The sequence below is a fragment of the Typopeltis vanoorti genome, chromosome 15 (genome assembly GCF_054136105.1).
Source record: "Typopeltis vanoorti isolate ZY-2024b chromosome 15, IOZ_Tvanoo_1.0, whole genome shotgun sequence".
Lineage (NCBI taxonomy): Eukaryota > Metazoa > Arthropoda > Arachnida > Uropygi > Thelyphonidae > Typopeltis > Typopeltis vanoorti.
Window position 1 is genome coordinate 80,667,192 of NC_143563.1, and position 14,847 is coordinate 80,682,038.

Genomic DNA, 14,847 nt, shown 5'->3' on the forward strand with positions numbered 1-14,847 from the left:
AATATTAAATCTTGGATTTTGAACACAATAAACTAACATGGGCCTGAGTTTAAAGTCGCCTTCTGCATTGCCTCCTAATAAGAGCATAAGATGATCTTTAGATACTTTGTATTCTGGTTGAGATGCTTCAGTTTTAGCTAGGAAAGTTTCTGTTGGCAAATGCTTCCAAAAGAGACCAATTTTGTCGACACTGAATATTTGCCAATTGTCATAATCACCCTCCTGAATTATCCTTTGCAATTCTTCATGAAACTTGGCTGCAGAATCTTTATCAGCACTAGCAGATTCCCTAGTTATTCTTACATTATGCAGTCCAGTTCAGTTTTTAAAATGGTCAAACTATCCTAAACTCTCAGTAAAGCTTTCACATTCCTCTTGAAATTTAAACTCTTTCACATTGAGGTAAAAATATAGAGAGCTTTTGCCTGAATATTCCCTGTACTAAGAGGTATTCTTTTTTTGGTTATAAGCCTCAATCCAGAGTAGTAGAAGACACTCCATCTCGATCAATAAATGGCTTCTCTTTGGGTGATCTTCATGCTTAAAGAAGCAGTAGCAACTTTTCCTCGTTCTTTATATTCTTTGCTCTTATTTAATGGTCCAAACTGTCAGACTCTCTATATCCCAGGTCTCGTGCAATCATTATATTACTAGCACATCTCTTAATTACTTCCAGCTTTTCTGCTCGCTGCAGATTGGCGACAAAAAATTCCACGTAACATAAAATTTCGTATAACTTAAAAAAATCGCGTTAACTGATTAATGACTCGCATAAAGGGGGAAATCGTATCATTTCACTCAATCGTGCTAACTGATTATTGCGCATATCGAATTCATGTTAAGCGGGGTTTACCTTTACTAATGTTAATAAATATATTGTGGATACTTTCCAACTTGCCCTCATATTTATCTTGATAAGATGTATTTTTTTAATGCAGAGTAAACAATTACAGAAAATATTTTCAGAAAGCAAATTCTGTAAAATTAAAATAAATAAAAAAAGTAAAGAATGACACAATTTATTACAGGTTTAGTTTAGACAAGTTTTGCTAGCCAAGTTCATTTGGAATTAAAAATTAGTGCAAAACAGCCTACCTATTTGAATTAAAAACATGAATATTAGCAGCGCGGGCAATTAAAACAGTCATAACAGGACGGAAAGCTTTACCATGACCATCAAAATAATAATTTGATATTTGCTCAAGATTTGGTCTACAAGTCCATAATTCCTGCAATTTAAAAAAAATAAGAACAAATAAGTTTGTTTCTAAATGTTTTCTGTAATGTGTAATAAAAATTTTGTTTTAATATTCTGCTTTTAAAATTTACACTATTTTATTTTGAAGATTTATAATTCACAAGTAACTCCTTTATAAAAAAAAATATATATCTTCAATTATGTGATACAAATAAAATAGTCAAATGCTTAACTGAGAACAATAATGAAAGCGCATTTGCTATCTGAATGCAAATTAGCTTCTTATAAGTTAAGAATTATGCATATTTACCAAAGCAAATCAAGGAATAGTAAATTTCATTTACCCTTCCTTGAATTGCCCTTTCAAGTACTTGTCTGTTTGTAACCTTTTCTATTGATTATCATCTTTCTTAGTAACCCCATCTCTAGAGCCATCAGTCCCTTTCTTCCCACATTTGTTTTCCAGTAGTCCATGTTTCTGAGTACACAGAAAGTCATCAGCTGTATTTTTATTGCCTTTCCTGTTGAACGAGTATTTGTTACATGTTAAACAAGGGTTTTGACTAGTTATATTTCTTCTTATTTCTTGTTCACATTTTCTATAATCAGTGATTAGATTTTCCAGATCTATAAATTTTATCTACTTGCTCTACATGATGGACTTTTAAGGTTGTGTTTACGCTTTTATCCATTACTTTATGATTTATTATTGTTTTCCGTGTTTATATTTAGTCCAAATTTATCACAGCTCTGTTTGTTGATAAACTATCATCTTCATCCTCAGTGATTACTATTGTGCTGTCTGCAAATCGTAAGCTATGTTTCTTCCACCAAATGAGATTCCTCAATGTGTTTTGATTTCTTACATGACCTTTTCCAAGATGATGTCAAACAATAGTGATAATACACATCCTTATCAGACTCCCCTTTTTACATCTAACCACTGTGAAAGCAAGCTGTTTATTTCTATTGCAAAGTACTAATTCCAGTATGTGTTTTTATTATCCTAAAATCTCAAGGATTTGAGTGGTTGACACTGTCATGAGAGACAGTGTCAACCACTTTTTCAACATCTGTGAAGCATTGGCAGACCTGTTTTTGTATACAGGAAATGATCTTTCACATATCATTCCTAAGTTAAGTGCTACATCTCTTGTTCTTTTTTTTTTTTCCACTTCTGAAATCAATGTTGTTTTTCAGCTATTATTTTATTTATCTGGTTTTGACATCTGTACAATATTATTCTAATAATTAATTTCAAGGCATTGCTCATTAAGCTAACAGTTCTGTAACCAGCACATCTCAGTTGATTTAGCTTTTTTGGTAATGTGATGATTATTAAGTTTTCCATAGTTTAAGGCAATATATCATAACCATATATTAAATTACAATTTTTTGTTAACTGGATGAAACTTTTACTCCTAATTTAAAAAATAATCATTTCATTTGTAACTAAACCTGTACCTGATGATTTACCATAATTTCACCATATGTTCCTTTAAATAAAAAATATATACTAGGATGTTTTACTAAGAAATAAAAAATATAAATATACAATCTGAGCTTTCAGTAATATTCTGGAATTTTTATTTTTAATTTTATGTTAACAAACATCATATAAATGGATCTTATAGGAAAGTTGCTTAAGGATGAAAATTAGATAACCTGGGAGATTTCCTCTGGCCCTAAGGAATTTAAGAACTGACTAGTATTTGTGATCCAATGTTCTAATCTCACCTACCCGCAAAAACATCCTGTTACTAAGTATTCACCTGAATACTCAATACACAAGGATGGACTGGCAGTCAGGAAGTTAACTGATAAAAATGTATTTGTTAAATTTTCTGTGTGACGGCATATAATATAATACTCATCTTAGGGTGCCTCCTCGACAACTCTCAGTCTCCACCACTCAATCCACCAACTACAACAAAAGTTATGCAGATTAATAACTACAGAAAAGAGCGATCACTAGTAATGTGCATACTTGAACTCAGTACAATTTAATGGCTAATAGAGTTTAACCAGGATTGTTTAAATGATGGTTGTGAGCATTCTTGATAATGGTTGCGATGTTCTTCTTGTGATGGTTGCGAGATCTTCGTGCTTGCTGTGGTAATAAATAGGCTCTGGAAAAGATAAGTGCTATTTTGTGTAATAATTGGCAATACAGCATTTTAGCATACTATTGTTTATTTTTTGATAGCTTAGTGTGTCTGCATGATTACTGGCCTCGTGGATTTGTTACTGACTTTTTTTTTCCCCTGAATTTTGAATCAAATCATGCCTTGAATGGAATACATTGGCAGTATGCATGAGGTCTATGTATCACAGGCATCTCCAGTACATGTAAAAAGGCTAATTAAACAATAACTGAAAATTCCAAAGAGCGCCACCTAAGTAGCTCATGTAATTCCCTTTGAAATTGTCAGTTATTGTTTAATTAGCCTTTTTACATGTATTGAAGATGCCTGTGATACTCGAGCGAAAATTCTACTAATAAATGATATTTTATTACGAGTTAATTCCGTTATTATAATTTTAAGTAATATGTCTACTCACGGTATTTCCTTACTGAAACATATGCATTGAGCAGTGCAGATCTGTCGTTGTAATGCTGTTAACAATGTAGACTTTTCGAAAATGATCAATGCAACATGTATGCATGCATGGTGAAATGTGAAAGAAGTGTTTGCGGAGAGGGAACGAGAGAAGGCATGGGGATTGTAGAAAGTGCGATATTTTGTTTGTAGACCATGATTAAGACTTGTTTCTTTTTAGACTACAAATTAGCAAATGTGAAACAGATTGAAAGAATGCAAAAATGAAGAAACAAAAGTAAATGATATGAAAGCAAAAGGAAACAAGGTGTAGCAAGACTACAGGAGCAACAGAGTGAAATTGCTGGAATTCAATATTTAAAGAAAGAGTTATTCAAAATGAAAAGAAGAATATGTGGAACAATGTTAGATGTTTAGCAGAAACAAACAAAAGAGTGCAAAAGATCAGAATGAAAGAAGAAAAAAAAAAGAGAAAAAGAGGTCATGAATGATTCAAGAATAGCAACGTATAGATATTCCACTGTTAGAGAACTGGTTTTTTGGCGAGCCCATAAGGTCTGCTATCCAGGAGGAACAACGTTCAAGACAATTCATGCATGCTTTGGACATAAGCAAGAGAATTAGTGGTGGTTGTGGAGACAAATGATTTAAGTGGACACAAGGAGAATATAAGGACGATTATCAGTAAGTTATTCAGGAGAGTGAAAGAGAACAGTATAGTGAGAAAGGTTGTCAGTGTGTTGCCAAATTATAATAATGATGAGAGGAGACGGAGAGCCAGAATCATGAATGGTATGCTTGCAGAGCTGAGTGAGGAGAAGGGAGTGCAGTTTTTGGATGTATGGCATTTGAAAGAAGAATAGAATTTTACAGAAATGATAGATTGCATCTGAATGACTTTGAAGTAAATGAACCAGAGAAATTATTGCTAGATGGAAGTGCTGTCTGTTATGCAAGCAAGAGATCAGAAGTAATAGGTGAAGTGAAAAATCAGGAGAGTGGTACAGAAGAAAGTGAAATGCTTGGCAAATGGAAACACTAGTAGTGTGAGAGATGAAAAGAAAACAGCAATGCAAAAGAACAGAGAAACAAGGGGGGGGAACCCAGGTGGGCAGTGAAAGTAAATGTTGGAGGTAGTAGTGAATGTATGTATGTATGTATGTATGTATGTATGTATGGATGGATGGATGGATGGATGGATGGATGGATGGATGGATAGGGATGATCAGCACAGGAATTGAATAGATTGGGATATGAGTGGGGTAGTTGAGACCGAGCGGACACGTGTAGTAAATGGCGATAAAGGCGACTAAGCAAGAGTAGCTGTGGTGGGGAAATCATAACTAACAAGTGGCTTAGGTAAGGTTATAGAGCTAAAAGTGAACTAATGTGTTTATTTACAAATGCCATTAGTATCAGAAATAAGGGAGATGAAATTATTTCACTAATTGAGTTTATTCATCCCAAAATCATTAGAATAAGTGAAACATGGTTGAATGAAGATGATATCCTAACAGGAATAGAAATGGAAAATATTTAGTTGGATGTTGCTATAGGCCAGGGAATGTGGAGGGTGTGATGAAGAAATGTATAACCAACTTGAGTTAGTAAACTAGGGAAAGGTGATTATTATGGGTAATTTTAATTATGGTGGTATACACTGAAATTAAGAGAGGCTGGCCTGATTCACTGAGCAGGTTAGCGCATCTGCTCTCCAGCCAAAAGGCTGCAGGTTCGAACCCACCATGGATGTTTGCGATTGTCTGTGAAAATACTAGTGGTGGTGGTGGGTGGTAGATGGTGTTGGTGTAGATGATGGTAGTTGCACTTTGTTGTAGTTGGTGAATTGAGCGGTGGAGACAGAGTTGTCGAGTAGGTGTCCTCCCTCAATGTGTCTTTGGATTCCTTGGAGGTGTCAAGTGATAATAATAATAGCATTTGAAGAAAAATGAATTTCTTGAGTTGTTCAGAGACAAACTATCTCCAGCAGTATGTAAAGATGGACATAAGGATCAAGAGTTTTAGATCAGATCACTTCATCAGAGGATGTAATCGTGAGTGGGGTTCACGCTTCCCTCCAGTTGGTGAGAGTGATCATCTGGGTTGTGAAGCTAACCATATGAAGATTTCTGTGAAGAAAGGATATATATGTGGAAGTACAAGGCTGGTGATTATGACTAGCATAGAAGACAGCTTAGAGCTATAGCATGGAATGAGGAGTTGAGTATCAAGGAAATAAATGTTGCTTGGGAACAGACATAAATACATAACAGCATTAATGTGTGAATGTATTCCAAAGGTCAAAAGGCTGAATAAGGTAGGTGTAAAATGGATGAATAAGGAAATTAAGTATGAGATCTGGAAGAAGACACTTTTGTGATGAATGCAGATAAATTGAATGAGATTAAAAGCATGGCTTAATGGGCTTTGTGTGTAACATTGTTTGCCTCTTGCGATGAGTCTGACTCCATGGAGGTCTGGTGTTAATAAGGGCTTAAATGTTAAGAAAATTTATGCAACGAAGTTTCGAAACACTTGTACACATCTACTTGAGATTAGTATGAACTGCTTTCAAAAGACATTTGACTGTAAGGCCTTGACAAAGAGCCGTATTAAACTTGCCAGTTACAGTTTCTTATTCATCAACAACATTTTCAGCAGCACACTTGTTTATTTCATGTCTTTGAATAATACCAGTTGATTTAAGACTAGGGTCAAGATGACTAATGCTAGGAATTTAGGCTGAAAGATATTTACAATTATGCTTCCTTGAAGGATAATTATAGATCTCTCAATGCGTTCTCCGCATCAGCAAGTCTTCCAAGATGAACATCTTTTTAATGCACTTCCATTACTTGGGTTTACTGAATGAAAGTATTTAAGTGGAGTTTTCTACACAATAATGCGACTTTTCAATTTTGAGTTCTCTGTGCTTACTATTTGGTTAGATCAAGCAAACTCTTGTTTGAAAATGCATAAACCAGTGATATTTTTGGTGATAGATTAGTTGTATTATCTCCCTTACCAAACTTAAAATGTTCAGTAATTAAAAGAGATTTACTCTGACATGAGTTCTTTCATTCATCTGCATTCATGGGACAATTACTAAAGAGATCCCAGGATGTGGAATTTGCTAATTTCATTATTCAAAATTATATTACTGGCAGCCTGGTTTATGGCTAGGTGGATAGCATACCTGCAGCATAGTTATTTGTCAATGTCTTTAGGTGATAGACAATTTTTGTAATCCAGTGTTAGGCAAAAACACCTTGCATATAGGAGGCCTGAGATGGCTTCAAAAAAAGTTCGCTGTTCTGTCTCTAGAGAAAGGTTTCCAGGTTATGTTAGTCAGCCTACCCACAGTATTAATGTACTAGGTTTACAGCCTTTCATACATGGGATGTATATAAAATTATTCAACTCCCCTCTCCCTTTTTTTTCACCATGGTCAATTTCTTCTTAGTTCTCCCTCCGAAATACCAGTAGTTTATCTATCATGAAATTTCACTGGGGATTACCTTACTGCTTCTGTTATGATTAGTCAAGTTTGAAGTTCTTCATCTTGGGCTATAATCTAGTGCCATAGTTAAATTAATTAATTGAACCTCCTCATTATAATGACATCACTATGATCTCCCTTACAACTCTATGGGCCCTTTTTGACAATGAGAATTTCTGGAGCCAAAAGAGTCTTTACTTGGTGCTCCTAAGCTGGGAGACATCTTATAGTATAGGATTATGTGATATTATAGCTACAAAATGAAATTATTAATTATTTATTTATCACTTATGACAATTTTTCATGCAAATTTTTTTGTACAGTTTTGAACTAACTCTCACAGTATCACTGGTACACCAATGATAATTTCATGTTAAATGTACAACAATAAAACTCATGATGTGATACATGTTATAGGTAGCCAGCAAAGTCCAAAATAAGATTACAGTTCAACAAAAAGCAAGCATAACTATTATAAGAACTCAGAATGTCATTTGTCTGAATTGTTTCTTAAAACTAAGATATTTGAGACAGTAATGATGTTAATTTTGTTTAAATTAACATCATTACATGGAGTCAGACTTATCTAGGTTGTCCCTTTTGTCATACACACACACACACACACACACACACACACACACACACACACACACACACACACACACACACACAGCTCATCATACTGTGCCTTATGCTAGAAAGCTAAATTCATCATAAGTGATCTCTCAGTGGGTGCAAAATAAAGTATTAAACTATAGAGATAAAAAACTTATTTTATATTAGATATTACTATAGAAAATAATACAGATACACCTATCTTTCATAGCAAAATATGAAAACAAATGAAAGTAAGAAATGTAGAAATATTTTCTTACTTTTGAAAATTTACCAGAAAGAAAGCTAATGAGAAGGTTATCTTACAAACTCTCCAGTAAATGTTTGAAACCTTTAAGTTTCTTTCTACATATGGCTATAAAATATAGATGGATTAGTAACATCCTCCATTTCAGTATCTTGGTTCTATACTTAAAAATATGATGGGACCTGTATTGTTTGAAATATGATGGGACCTGTATTGTTTAACCTTTATATCAATGATATTGTCAGTGGATTACAAGGGGATATTCAGTTGTTTGTAGTTAATGTGAAGCTGGGAAGGGTTATTATTAATAGTGCAAATGTGGCAGCCCTACAAGAAGATTTGAATGAACTGGACAGATGGGCAAACGTATAGGGGTATCGGTTTAATTCAGCAAAATGTAGTCTTGAAGTTTGGGATATATCGATGGGAGGCTGCATACTCGATTGGAGGAGCTATACTTGAGGAATTAGGGGAGATTAGAGATCTGTGGGTAATGACTGATAGAAAACTGAAATTCAGGGAGCATATTGCAATGGTGATTAAGGTAACCCAGAGGACTGCTGCAATACTGAGAAGGACGCTGACCTGCAGAGATAAGAGTTATCATTCTGTTGTATAAGACTCTGATCAGACCACACTTAGACTATTGTTCTCAAATTTGGTCCCCAGTATTTGAAGTGGATAAATTAACTGTGGAAAGGGTACAGAGGCAGATAATAAAGATGGTTTAAGGACTGCACAATGTTAGTAATGAGGATCGGCTGAAGGAATCTGGACTGCAGAGTTTGGTGGAAAGAAGAAGGAGAGGTAATATGAGCGAGACTTTTAAACTGTTTAGAGGCACAGGGTTGACACTGGGGAATTCTTTCACTTGGTGAAACAGCAGGAAGGAGTGATGACACGGGGCCATCCATGGAAGTTACGAAAGGAGGCTGTGAGCAAAAGGATGAGGAGTGGTTTCTTTGGGTGGCTGAACCATAGAATGTATTGTCTGATAGAGTGGTGAGAGCAAGAACGGTCAATGAGTTCAAGGAGTGAGGAAGGTCCTACCACATTGAGTCTCTTAACTCCATGGAGGCCTGAATAATAATAATAAATTGTCCTACTAGGACTAAACAGGCAGGAGAGCCAATATCTGAATTTCTGAAAAGGACCACATCTGGATCCACCAATACAGCCACTAAGGACTTGCTAACCATGCTTTGGACATCCACCACAGGATACACTAGAAGAAGGCCACTCTATTACACTGCAGCAAATACAAATATGAAAGGCTGTTTCTCAAACCTGCCTCAGCCCTGAAACTTTCCAAACCTTAAGAAATTTGGGAAGCATTAATTTTCAGATCTTCAGCCCAAAAGCAAAGGCTATCCAATTTAACCCACTAGGGGGGGGGGGGTGCCATTTAGAACTCTAGGCCTGACTTTGGTTGCCTTTTCTTAGCCTCATTTGCTCAGTGTTAGTGCCTGCATGCACATTATCATAGTTTTTTGTGATCCCTCGTGAAGGTAATGTAACATTGCCAAAACATAAAGTATCAATTAAAAAAGTTTTTATAATCAATATTTTAGTATACGTTATTTCCGAAAAAAAAAAAATTTAAAGAATAGTTATCGGCATCCGAGTTGCCTTAGCTTGCACTACTTAAAGTTTCCAAGTTTCTTCAGTAGCGCATGAAATATGGATTGATCTGTTTATTGTACAACTTCTTCCTCTTGTGCCTTATCCCATCTATTTAGGGTAGACTGCTGTTCATGAATGAAAAATACAATTCTCTGAAACAGAATTGCTTATTGAATGAAGATTCTTGTCCTTTTAAGATTTTGATTGATCTCCAATGAGAAACAAAAATTCAAAACAGCTGTCATGCCAGTAAAACCTTAATCAAAGCACTAATAAAAAGCAAATATGTGAATGCCTCAACAACATGCATCTTTTTAGTATTGCAAGCTAAGGGCTTTGCTTGATGCCAAAGATTGTATTCTCAAATGCTCTCTGGTCAGTTTTCGAAACTTACACTGCAGCAAATACAAATATGGAAGGCTGTTCCTCGAATCTGCCTCAGCCTTGGAAAAACTTTCCAAACCTCAAAAAATATGGGTGTACAAGACTGCCTCAAATTTGGGAAGTATTAATTAAGATTAATTCTCAGAAGCCAAGCTAAAACAACTTCCTCTATGGTCCCATGACCCATAATCAAGTTTTGATCTAATCAGTGCACAATACATTCGTAAGTTTCTATATACGTATATATAAAATACACATACATGTATTTTCATGTGGTTACGTGAATAGGTGAAGTATTATTACACATGTTTTTTAATCTTTCTTCATTCTGAAATTTGGCTGAAGTGCTGAATATTCAGCTGAAGCATAACTAATTAAATTTTATAAACAAATGTTTTGAACAAAAATACACTCGCTAAAAATTGATAAAAAATTTTAGGTATTCTTTTTGTTGTTGTTCAAAACATTTGTTTATAAAATTTAATTCAGCATGCTTTGGCTGAATATACAGTGCTTCAGCAAAATCCTGCTTTGGCACATCCCTATTGATATGTTTATGCTAGAAAGATTGGAGTTATACCTAAACCACTCTTGTTTTTGTCCAGAGATTTGGACAAGACAAAAAAAAAAAAATATATATATATATATATATATATATATATGAGGAGGAAGGGGGTTGCAAGAATTAGAATTGGGTTTACCATAATTGAAATTAATAGGCTATCAGAATTCCGCTGAAGAGTTGTTTGAAGATCAGAATTCAGGGTTGTAGAAGTTTATATTTTGAAAGTTTTTGGTGATTTGAATAGCACAAGGTTTGTCAAATGTAAAAGATGAGTACAGTACAGTAAAATATATTATTATTACATAACATCTTCAGGCAGCCCAAAGACTCATCAAGGAAGGGCAGCTACTCTACAACTCTGTCTCCACCAACCGCAACTACCTTCATTTACACCAATGCCATTTACCGCCAACCACCACCATAGTATTTTCACAGACAATCGCAAACATCCATGTCCATGGCAGAATTCGAAAACCCACAGCCTTTTGGCTGGAGAGCGGATACACTAACTACTCGGCCAACCAGGCCTAGTACACCATCATTGGCCAACCTGTAGACTGGAGCAGTAGATGACTGGATAAGGTTATTGATATATAAAAGGAAGATAGTAGGTGACAGAACAGCTTGCAGAATCCCAGCATTAAGTGCAAAGTTTGAGGATAAGGAAACATTCATTAAGCATATTACAGAAGTTACTGATGCGAAGTCAACAGTATCTGTATACAAGTAGTTTAGTTGTAAAGATACATTAAAAAAAAGTAGCTCCTATCCATGAAAGGTTCTGAATGTTTAGTACAATAGTACAAGGATGGACTAATGATTTATTTTTTCTATTTTATTTATTTATTTTTACATGCAAACTGTTTACTTATGCTTGGGTAAACAAGAATATAATTTTTCTCTTCTAATTTACTACGATTCATTCCTTATCGCACACATACTCCCTCCAATCACTTTCTCTAAACTATAAGCTCTGTTTTGACATCACATATTTTTTATATGTCATTTCATGGGCACTGCTCCACCTTATGTATGTGAGTCAGCTGCTCATGTTCAAGGTAATAAATACATAATACATAAAACATGGGCATAAAAACAGGTATGAAAATAAGTGTATAATAAAACAAATATAAAATGTATAAAACAAGTATAAAAATTTCATAAAAATATATTTAAAAAAAAACAGAGATTAAATGCTTATTATACACGAGTTCAATTAATAAAACTAATATATACAATATGTGCATAATCTATAAGGTGATAAATATTAATGTTCTGTTAAAAAAAATAAAAAAAAACCTTAATGAGTGATAAAAATCTGCCTGTATAGGACTCAGACAGATTATAAATATGACTAAAATAACTATGCTAACTGATGAAATGAGGGTAGTAGATTAAAATGCGAATGATAATTAGTCTGGTATCACAAAATGCACATTGCACGTTACACACTTCTTTCTTCCTACTGAGCAGTGTAATATGATATGTCTATAAGAGCCTATGTGGAGTCAAGCTAAAACAACTTCCTCTATGGTCCCATGATCCATAATCAAGTTATGATCTAATCAGTGCACAGTACATTCGGGTCAAAAGATGTCTCTAAACACCTCAAGAGGTAGAAGATAGGGTGCAAAGGATGCTCATCACATTATGGCACTTATCTTGCAGATGCTGTATGTGTTTTTTAAAATTCTTATCCTAAATTTCTTATCAATTAAGCCCTAGAAACTTAGCTTATGGTGCAGCTAGGATTAAAGCTTGTCTTATTCTGAGTTCTGGATCGGGATGAAGACTGAGTGTGCAGTAAAAATGCACAACAGTTTGTGTGCCGACAGATTTACCATCTTCTGCTGGGAAAATATGAACCTGTGGGAAGCTTTTGGTATTGATACAAAAAAGCAATTAAAACCTGACAAGTTTCATACGTCGTAACACTTACATCATCAGGGATAGTGGTATACATAAGTTTTACACAACAAAAGCCTATTAACAATTAATTACAGATATTAGGTGTTTTTGATAACTTCGCAACTGTTAAATATAATGGATAAACCAGAATACAAATGGTAAATTTGTTACTATATGCATGTTCCAACACACATCCATAATGAATTTACCATTTTTATTCTGGTTTATTAATTTTAACAGTTATCAAAAACACCTAATATGTGTAATTAATTGTTAATAGGCTTTTGTTGTGTAAAACTTATGTACCACTATTCCTGGTGATGCAAGTCTTACGACGTATGAAACATTTCAGGTTTTAATCTGAACCTATTCTCAAGCACCCATTTTGAAAGATGGTAAACAGCTTGCTACAGATGTCTTTCTATGATCCTCATATGACATAGAACGACAGAAGATGATAAAATCAACCAAAGGGAGAGCATGACTTACTGTTGGGGGAAGTTGTACAGTTATTGAGTAATCTTGATTGCAAAAAAGCATGACACTTATTAAAAAAAAAACAAAAAAACCCAACCTTGTGGAACTTCTTCTCTTGGGTATATATACATAGGCTGTTCAATAAGTTATAAGACTATATTTATACAGAAAACAGATTACCTTTAATCATCATCATTTACATGGTCTTTTTCGAAATAACTACCTTGAGACACGATGCATTTGTCCCAACGTTGCATTCACTTCTTAAACACATGTGAAAGTCTGTTCTTTGAGAGTTCTTTCAAAACTGCCTCCGCAGCTTTTATACATGCTTTGTTGCTTTCAAAATGCAGCCTCTTAGTGGTTTCTTGAGCTGAGGAAACAGCCAGAAATTGCAGGGTGCGATATCAGGACTGTATGGAGGGTGTGGTAGGATATCTATGTTGTTCTTCTGCAAAATGTCCACTACACAACCAGCAATATGTGGTCTTGTATTATCATGGTGCAATAAGAAGCCATTCTTCAGCAATGGATGCTTCCTTTTGACGTGCTGTACCATTGTCTGTAAAACATTCACATAGTATGAGCCGTCCACATAGTATTCCCGGGTTCTACAGCGTGTTGGTAAACAATGCCTTCGTAGTAAAAAAACATTATGGTCATAACTTTACCAGCCGATTTTACAGTTTTTGCTTTCTTGGGGTTAGGCAAAGATGTATGCTTCCATTCACTGCTTTGTTGTTTCACTGTAGGATCATAGTGATACAAACAAGCTTCATCTGCTGTAATGATGCGTTTTAAGAAGCTGTCGCCTTCTTGTTCCAGTCTTTCTTTCCATTCTGTGCACACATCCACTCGATGCTGCATTTGCTCCGGTGTCAAGAGTTTGGGAATCCATCGGGCGCAAACACGTTTCAGTCCCAAATGTTCAGCCATGATTGAGTGAACACTTCCCACAGAAATATTCAGGACAACATGCAGCTGGCATACTATAATTCTGCAATCCTCCTCTATGATAATCGCTGCTGTGTTGATCATTGTCTCTGTGATGGATGTTGAAGGTCTTCCCTCACGTTCAAGATCTTCCACATTTTGCCTTCCTTCCTTAAAAGTTTTATGCCAGCGAAAAACACTTGCCCTCGACATTGCTTCATCGTGGAAAGCTTCGTGTATCATGTTAAAAGTGTCCGATGCCGATTTTTGCAAACGCACACAAAATTTAATCGCATAACGCTGTTCCAAGGACGCTTCCAATTCGACAACTGGTCGTGGCTTGTAGGCACGCGAAACAAGCTTGCGTTTAGTCACGTGACACTCTGGCACATCAGCCCGTATACGCCATCTATCAACCTCTTTTGTTAATACAATAGCAACATTTCTTTATTCCACAGAAATTAATATTGTGATGAGTGGATTCGCGACAGTAAAATTAGTCTTATTACTTATTGAACAGCCCTCGTATATAAAGGTGCTGTTGATTCAGACTTAGAAGATTCAGTTGAATAAGTTCTTGATAAAAAGAGAGAAATCCTCTGAAACCAAAGATGTGTAGGTCTTGCAATATTCCAAATCTCCAAGAAGTGTTGTTAATATCAAACAAAACTGATACTTAGTGCTTATGTTTTATGAAGAAGGTATATCTAATGCATGCTTCCAGTTGAACTAGATGATCAAATGTTGAATAATGTTTGTGGAAGCCAGCTTGTGTTCTGGAAAAAAAGTTGTTTCTCGAGAAAACATAACAGATGAGAATTAACCATATTTTCCTAG

At 35.1% G+C, this 14,847-nt stretch overlaps 1 protein-coding gene across 1 annotated transcript in view; it reads right to left on the minus strand.

Annotated features, from left to right (window-relative positions):
* qless (decaprenyl diphosphate synthase subunit 1 qless) overlaps nucleotides 1-14,847 on the minus strand; it is a 217,257-nt gene that overhangs the window by 118,974 nt on the left and 83,436 nt on the right. The window contains exon 3 of the mRNA XM_090404571.1: nucleotides 1,096-1,229. Within this exon, the coding sequence (XP_090260697.1) occupies nucleotides 1,096-1,229 (134 nt within the window). The remainder of the gene's footprint in view (nucleotides 1-1,095; nucleotides 1,230-14,847) is intronic.